Source organism: Cyprinodon variegatus, unplaced genomic scaffold (assembly GCF_000732505.1).
Source record: "Cyprinodon variegatus isolate N-32 unplaced genomic scaffold, C_variegatus-1.0 Scaffold585, whole genome shotgun sequence".
In the NCBI taxonomy this organism is placed as follows: domain Eukaryota; kingdom Metazoa; phylum Chordata; class Actinopteri; order Cyprinodontiformes; family Cyprinodontidae; genus Cyprinodon; species Cyprinodon variegatus.
In genome coordinates, this window is record NW_015151038.1 from 291765 (window position 1) to 300775 (window position 9011).

A 9011-nucleotide genomic window follows, 5' to 3' on the forward strand; every position below is an offset into this window, starting at 1 on the left:
CCCTACATATTATATATATATATATATATACATATATATATAAAACAACAATACTAAATCATCATTACCAGACCATCCCTACATATTATATATATATATATATATACATATATATATAAAACAACAATACTAAATCATCATTACCAGACCATCCCTACATATTATATATATATATATATATACATATATATATAAAACAACAATACTAAATCATCATTACCAGACCATCCCTACATATTGTGCCCTTTAAATTAAGGCAAAAGCCGAATCACCACAGTTAAGAAATAAATTAGCTTATGACATCAAGAACTGCTGTGTAAAAGTGGCATAAACCTTCTTCAGTTTTACTGCTTAATAAGATTTTAAAACTGGTGAACATTAGTGCCTGTAGGTAAATTCTGAAAAAACAAGGTTTTAAACACAATGACATCTTGTCATATTTCTTCTTGGGCTTTTCTGTCCACTGCTTCAGGTTCATTTTGGCCGCTGGCTGATTGAGGGCAGCCCGTATGTCATCCTGTTCGACATCTGCTCTGCAGCGTGGAACCTGGACAGATGGAAGGGGGACTTATGGGAGACCTGCCATATTGGTTTGCCATATCATGACCGGGAGGCCAACGACTCACTCCTTCTGGGCTCATTAATTGCCTGGTTCTTCAAAGAGGTTTGTCGATTTTAGATCTCACTTCAGTGGAAAAAGGTCTCCACCTGTTTTTCAGACGTGTCAATGTATGATTTAACAACCCGTGATCATCTAACATCTGTTTGGTTTATGCTTGTTAGCTCACAGACACACTTGGAGACAAGCCCAATGTCATTGGTCACTTCCATGAGTGGCAGGCAGGGCCTGGGCTTATTCTGTCTCGCTCCCGCAACATTCCTATGGCAACAGTCTTTACTACCCATGCAACTCTGCTTGGAAGATATCTGTGTGCTGGGAGTGTTGACTTTTACAACAACTTGGATAAGGTAAGAGTCCCTGTCCTTGGAGACAGGAGCAACATCAGTATGGGTATGGGGGATATTGGGCACTCTATTCACACCTAAAGCAGAAAGAGGAGCAAAAACGCGCATGCTGCTTCAGTTTTGATGCTTGTACATGTTTAGTTCTGACGCGTGGCTGAAGCATCTTTGTGTCACATTTTGGTTGTGGTTTAGAGGACCCAAATGCAGAGGCAGTGAGGCTGAGGTGATTTCTTGTAGTTTTAATGCAAACACGAATAACTGAGGCAAAATCCAAAAATCCAACTAAAAAAGTAACACAGACCAGAATCATGGAGACATCAGGGGAAAACAAGACAACAGCAACGACAGGACCAGCAACAACAAGGAACCAACGAGGAGTGACAGCAGAGGGAGAGTATATATAGCTGACTGAGACAAAGGCAGGGCTAACAAGCTGATAAGGAGCAGGTGTGAGAGGAGACAACGAGGGAGCCAAGGGGAAAGGAACACACACAGAAGAGGGCAACAGAGGACAACAGAAAAACCTGAGAACTAACATAAATCTAGAAACTACAACAAAATAGGAATTAAACCAATAGCCTATCCTTTCTTGGCCTGGAGCTAAGTCCCAGCTGATGACGGCTCCTCCGTCACAATCCCCAGCAATGATGAAAACAGCCTCTGTGTGCAGACTGGAGCTCAGAGATAGCCTGGTATAGAGTCTTCATGGCCTCTTTAGTGTTAGCGCTGGGGGGCACATAAACAGCAGTCATGCTAACCACACTGAACTCTCTGGGCAGATAGAACGGCCTGCAGTTAACAGTCAGAAACTCGATGTCAGGAGAGCAGAAGCTGGCGACTGATCTAGCATTTTTACACCAGCTGTTGTTGATGTAAACACAGAGTCCACCACCCTGAGTTTTACCGCTTAGTTCTTTGTTCCTATCGCCGTGGTGTAGCATTAGCCCCTCCAGGCTAATAGCATTGTCCGGTATTGCAGGATGCAGCCACGACTTCGTCAGAATGATGGCGCAGCAGTTAATAATCTCCTTCATTGATGAGAGTTACAGTCGGAGATTATCCATTTTGTTATCCAATGAGCGGACGTTGGAGAGCAGGATTGATGGAAGTGGAGGTTTCGTGGGGATTTGTCCTTAGCTTCGCAGTTAGCCCCACTCTGCAGCCTCGCTTTCTCCGTCTCGTGCATCTCTTCCTTCAGCAGTTACGTTCCTCTGTTTTTTGTTGAGATCTGTCCGTAGCACTCCACAGCTTTTTAAATGGTCAAAAATGTCTGAATGTAACACTAGATGTGCCGGAGAATTCCAGTTTTCCTGCAAGTCCCCCTCCCCTCTTCAAGTTTGTGTATTCACTCTACATTGCTAACTGCCCTTGTTGCAATGCAAATAACCTGTGATATGACCAGCCTTTCTACATGAGACTGGATAAAGGCTGAAACAAACTGGCATCAGAACAAGAGCATGCTCCAAACACTTTTTATTACCTTCCCCTGCAACATCAGACCTTTTTGCAGGAATATCTTGATAAGTCATATCTAAACCTTTTATTTAGGCAAACCTATTGAACAACCAGATATCATACAGGTCCTAGCTCCTGAGTTGAGAACAGGTCATAGCCATGCTTTTTCAACAAAGCAAGGCAGAGCCTATTTATATTGTCCATTCACCAACAGACTCGTTTATATTGCAAAGCTAACTGTGTGAAAGAAAGAACAACTTAGAGAATAATTGTATTTTGTCTTGTCATGCCTTTTCACGTCATACAACATTTCAGCTTAGAGAATGACAAACAGTATGATTTCAGTATAGCAGTAACATTTTTTTCACCCAAGGAAAAGCGCTACATATGAAGCTACAATTGTCCCATTTAGCAGTTTATACAAACCCAAGGTGAGTCCTTCCTGCATTAGTGACAGGTATACTTTGTGCAGTGCACACAACGCTCAGTGCTGTGGTTCCTGTTGCAGAGATTGCACACCTGGCTTGCTTATAATAATGAAAAACTCTCAAAAAAAAATAGTTTAGCACATATTCTGAAAGTAAGAGTTGTAGTATGAACTAGATGATGCTATTTATGTTTGCCACAAGTTTGGTGGCACTACAATCATCTATAGTGTAATTATTTGCTATTATATGCTGATAATAACAAAGAAAAAAATCACCAAAAATAAATTTTGGCCAATCTTCCCAAAGTAAGAGTTGTAGTCTGATCCAGATGAGGTTATCTGTGTCATGATGTTTCAAAGTTCTGACCCGAAAATGCAGAAAACCGAACAGAGAGACCAGGAAAAAGGTTTAACGGGTTTTATTGAAGAAGTAAACAGGGGGAGAAGCGTTGCTCAGAACACTGCTCAACCGGATCTGCAAAGTGAGGGGAAGACAAAGCGGTTAGTTCAGGCTCAGTGGGGAATTTGACTTGTGAAACTTGGAGAAGAGGTTTTGGTTGCCGACTTACGTTTCCAGTGAAGCAGTTGAGTCCTTGACTCCTGTCTGTGTACTGTGGTTCCAGTGTCTGTATGATCCGGTGGAGGGCGGAACAGGTTTTACCCAGAATGCGGTTGATTGTTGGAGAACGGAGATACTGACTGCCACTTAGATTTCCTGCGAGGCATGAACGGGTCGATGTGGAGAGTAATCCCTTTCTCAGTGAGAAGCTCAAACGATCTCTTGGGGAAAGTGGATCCAAACCTCCTGTTTGAATCCCAGCTAAGTTTGAAGCTCAGTTTATCTTTCCAGGTTGTGAAGGTCCGAGAGATCCAGTTAGCAGGACAGCTTCCTGCCAAGAGGCAAAGACAAAACAAAGTTAAACTCAGGTTGACAAAAAACTCAGCTTGACTCAGCAAAAAACTCAGCTTGGCTCAGCAAACTCAGTTTGGCTAGAGTACCCTAAACTGGCAAACACTCTGGCGTCGAAGTAGTGCCAGTCAGCAGCTTAAGAACACTCTGTTTAATGAGGAAACCATCCGCAGGTGTGTGAGGAGGCGAACCAGAACCAGGCGCCTCCTGGTGGATGAAGGGAGATAAACACAGAAACACAGACACAAAACAGGAGTCCTGACAATCTGTGTATCCTACAAGTTTGAAGGCAGTACAATGGTCTATAGTGTAGTCATTGCTCATTTTATACTTATTCTAATAATAATAAAATAGAGGTGCCATTTGTCATTTAGGCTTTGGAAATTCCTCAGAAAAGTATTATTTTTGAATCCAATAAATGTGATAATAATCTACTTGGTGACGCTTCTGAATATTTATCTTGGATTATTTTGCAACTTGCAGACGGTACCTAAAAGCATTTTTGGAGCAGCAAGCTCTGCATAGATTCCCATGTAATTCTCCGAGCGCGATAGGAGACTCATTGTAAGGAAACTATGGGTGTAGCTCACCGTCTGCCTTGCTGTGGTTGCGGACAGGGGTCTGTTTTGTAGAATAAATCATCTGCCGACGAGTTATTAATCCGGAAAAGCCGAATCTGTGAACATATTGCCAACTTTACTGCAGTTTCACGATGTTGTCTGCATGTCTGCAGCGGAGGAGAAAAGAGAGAGAGAGGAGAGATTGCTTGAGTTATATTTCCCCCAGTCTGTTCGCTGCGCTGGTGACTCCGCTGAAATCATCCCGGTGATGGTGACACTGATGACGTAGACTTAGTTATATTTAATTACAAATATGATTTTTTCCCCCCCTGCCCTCAGGTAAAACACTCTAAAAGAGAATGACTTTAGCTGAAACCGAAACTGAAAGGCCTCAGCAGATGGCCGCTCACACTGAGCCTGGTTCTGCTGGAGGTTTCTTCCTGTTAAAAGGGGGTTTTTCCTCTCCACTGTCACTACGAGCATGCTTAGAGTGAGGGATTGCATTTGAGTCAATGAGCCGATGCAAACAACTGGTTTTCCTTAGATAGAAAACTTTGAATCAATCTGACTGGATGATCTGGTGAACTGGAAAGTGCCTTAAGATGACGTGTGTTATGAATTAGCGCTATAGAAATAAACTGAATTAAATTGAATTCTCCAGCAACAGCGCTAATGCTACATTAACATCTGAAAAGGGATTCATGAGTTGTGAAGTACAGTTGGGGGGATTCTGACGAAGATTATCGTATCTCTGGGATTGTCAGGATTAGGTTGTGGTTTGAGGACCCAAATGCAGAAGTAGGGAGGCAGAGGTGAGTTTCTTGTTGATTTAATGAAGGTAAACAGACAGCTGAGGCAGGAATCCAAATATCCAAAAGTCAAACATGAAAAAAAGTCAAACAAACCAGAAACCATGGAGACATCTGGGGGAAACATCACAATGAGGAAGAAACAGTTAGATGGAGTTGGAGGCAGTTAGACGAGGAACCAGCACTGGAGAACTGCATAAGGAGTGCATTTATGGGAGACTGAACAAAGAGAGGACTAACGAGCAGATTGGGAGCAGGTGTGAACAGAGCAGACTGGAAAGGATTTAGGGAAAAAAGGGAACACAAGAGGGCAGCAGAGGGCAACAGAAAAAAACTGAAAAATAACCAGAGAACACAACAAAATAAGAATTAAACAACTAAAACTAGAAATCATGGAGCAAAGTAAAACTGAAAACTCCAAAGAAAACATAACGGAACCAAGACCGTGACAGGAATTTCTAGTGTTAATTGGCGATTATAGATGCCGGTTTGAAGTCTAGTTTCTATAGTTTTAAGCAACATATTCTGTGAAATTGTCAAGAGAAGCTGTTCTTGGCCGCTGCCTTGGAGCGCTGCCATGGTAACACACTCCCCTCCTGAGACAGACATTAAAAGCCAACACACACCAAACCCCATTGAGTCCCCAATGTCAAGGTTAATGGATTTTAGTAGAAGACCCAAATGCAGAGATGGAACCTGGAGGTAGATGGTAACTGAAGCATAAATTCATACAAGTATGGAACTCAGGAAACTTGTCCTGCGACAGTTTGGCGACCTGTCCAGGGTGACCCCTAGATGGATGGATGGATGCATGGATGGATAGTTGCTTGGATGAAACACAGGAACCAAAACTAGGAGCTATTTGGGGAGAAGCATACATAAAGAATGAAGAGAATCCAGCATTAAGGAACTGCAGAGGAGTATATATGGGAGACAGGACCATTGAGTAATCAGCTATTAAAACTAATAATTGCAAACTATAGAATGACCGAGGGGAGAACTAGAGGATAAGCGGAAGGACTGGAGATAGCTTCATATAACTATGAAGCCATGGAAAACATAACAGAAAGAATAACTAAAACTGAACCAAGCAATAAATAAATACCAAAAACTAGATAACTGAAAGAAATAACAAGAGTAAAAGAAAAAAAATATAAATAATATAAATCTTGACAACAAAACAGTATAACATAAATTAAAGGACAACTGAGAACCAGAATGAAAACTTAAACAGACTCAAAAGCCCAGAAAAGCAGATTGTGACATCCATGGTGGTTGAAATGCATGGTTCTGTTTTCCAATGTGCTTTGAACCCAGCACTCTCATTGTATGTATTCAACCAGGAATACATTTTTATACACAGACATAAAATCTGATACATTACATTTTTTTTAAATAATTGTACTTGAATTGTTCCAGTTTCATGTAATCTTTTTTACAATACTGAGAACTGTAATATGATGTGGCATCATTTGTTACGCCACCAAGCAGAGGTGGGGACTCGAGCTTGTGACTCGTACCCGAGTCGCACTTAAGTCGCATATTTAATGACTTCGGACTCGACTTAGACTTGCATTTGAGGGACTTCAGACTCGACCGAGACTCGCGATTTCCGACTTGTGAACAATATTTTATTGTTTAAGTGTTTTTTGTTTTACTAACTTGACTGATCGCCGCTCACCTTACCCGCACACAGCAGAGGTTAAAAATAAAAAAAAACGGCAGAGGGGCTGTCAAACAGTCATGTAGCACTGACGTCACTGACGCAACGCTACGTGACAACGCTACGTGACATATAGGCATGTGCAACTGGCCTACTCAAGACTTGAGACTTGACCTGGACTTGCAAAAAATGACTTGTGAATATGTCTGCCACCAAGAAGGTGGGAAAGGTGCAGATTGGGTTGGAGGCCTGTGGGCGCTCTGATTGGTCTTTATCAAAGACAGTCCTGGAACATGTAGGAAGCCATCAGGCAAACTTCACAAGCAGCTTGAAAATGTTATTTTATCATAAAAAAAAACCAAACAATTTGAGCTTTTGTAGATGTATTTGATGAGCTGCAGATTCACATTTAGTGTCATTTTTCTCAGAAGGTGAATTAGCTTCTACTGTATCTGAAGGTAAACCAGTGTCACAGTTACTGGGAATGGGACTGATCAATCTACCCCTCAATGTCTAAAAATACTTTGAGAGCAAGTTTGGCTGTGGAATTTTGGTGAAGCTGAAGATGCATAAAGAATAGATTTGACCAAGGTTTTATAACATTAAATGTGAAAGTTTTCCATCAAACATGTTCGCTGGCTTGCTCCAAACAGTAGTTTAGCTGCAATTAATAATTAAGCTGCTTTCCTCATATGAATATCTTTAAAACAGCAACTGTTCAAATAAAAGTCCCATAAATCTGACACTTCAAATAATTATTTGATAATTTTCTAACTTTTCAAACTTGTATTTAGAGGATTAGCTGCCCATACAGATTTTGGTATTAAAGTTTGGCTGGTTTAACTGGGTCATACAGAACCAATTTGAATTGGTATGAACCTTGAACTGGTCACTGTGTATTTGCTCATATTTTCAGAAATGTTTCTGATTTTTTTTTTTTTTTTTTTTTACATAATTTCAATAAACAGCTTTCTGTAAGGAAAGTTTTAGAAATCACCACTGTGCTGTTGATAGAAACACCCCCTTAGCAGCTATTAGATCTATTTGCACATTGAAAGGTTTTGGTATTTTACAACCATTTAGAGCATGATTAGTCATTTTGAACGGCTTTAGGTTGACTTGCTGTGATGCGTTTAATTGGGCCCACTGCTCACTTCCTAAAAGGTCAGCCCAGAGCTGACGATTGCTTACCTGCTGAATGGATAATTGACAGATGACCTCCAGTCTACCGGTGCTTCTCTGATTCTAGTCACTGAATAACATTAATTCATTTTTTTTAATACTGTCATTTTAAGACAAGCGGCTTCTTGAGCAGGTAAACAACCTGGTAGTGTGAGTAGCATGCATACATTGATATCTACAGGGTTTAACAAAGAGTTGTGTTTGCATGCTTCATCTACAGACTGTTATAGCCTGATAGACCTGCAATTAGCTCTGTCCATCTAGTGGATGGATAAAATGAGCCAATGATGTCATATGTTGATGTTACGCTTTGCTGTAGTAAACAAGAAAGGGTTAGAAAGCTAGTGGGGACCACAGATCAGAGAGAATGAAGTTTTAATCAATGTTTTGATCGTACCTATTTGATCATGTTAGCTAGTATTAGTGATGGCCCATGCCATCCATAGACATCTGGAGGGAAGTGATTCTGATGCTGTGTGCAGGATGCCAGCAGAAACAGCAGAGGTAAATATTCATAACATCAGATTTATCCTCTCTTTAACGCATTTATGCTTTTTCAAAAAAGAAAAAAAAGACACCTCAGGCAAGCAAAAACTTGATTGTTTGATGGAAGCATGTCTGCCGTTTCTACTTAATCACATTCCTCTCTTTAATAACCACAGAGTGAGTCATCGTTCTGCAGAACCCTTCAGGACGAAGCTGTGAATTAAGTTTAGTTTAGTTTAGGCATGTGTTGGTAATGGTAAAGCTTAGGGTCTGGGTTTGCCATAGACATGCATGGGAAATTAATGAAAGTCAACAGGAAGCCCCCACAAGGATAATGTAACACATGTTTGTGTGTGTGTATTTGTTACCCTGTGAGGACCAGTATGCTCCTTTGTGTGGACTGTCAGGGTTGGTGGATGTTGTTGTGGACACAAATGCAGACTTGCGGATATTTCTTTGAGTTTTAACGGTGAAGTAGCTGGTACAAAACATAAATCCAGAAGTAAAAGCCTTGGAACTCAGGAACCAAAAAATAGAGAAGCTTGAGAGAAAC

General features: G+C 40.9%; 1 protein-coding gene across 1 annotated transcript in view; it reads left to right on the forward strand.

Moving 5' to 3' along the window:
* gys2 (glycogen synthase 2) overlaps positions 1-9011 on the forward strand; it is a 37298-nt gene that overhangs the window by 7595 nt on the left and 20692 nt on the right. Inside the window, 2 exon segments of the mRNA XM_015392299.1 lie at positions 473-664; positions 784-969. Of these exon segments, the coding sequence (XP_015247785.1) occupies positions 473-664; positions 784-969 (378 nt within the window).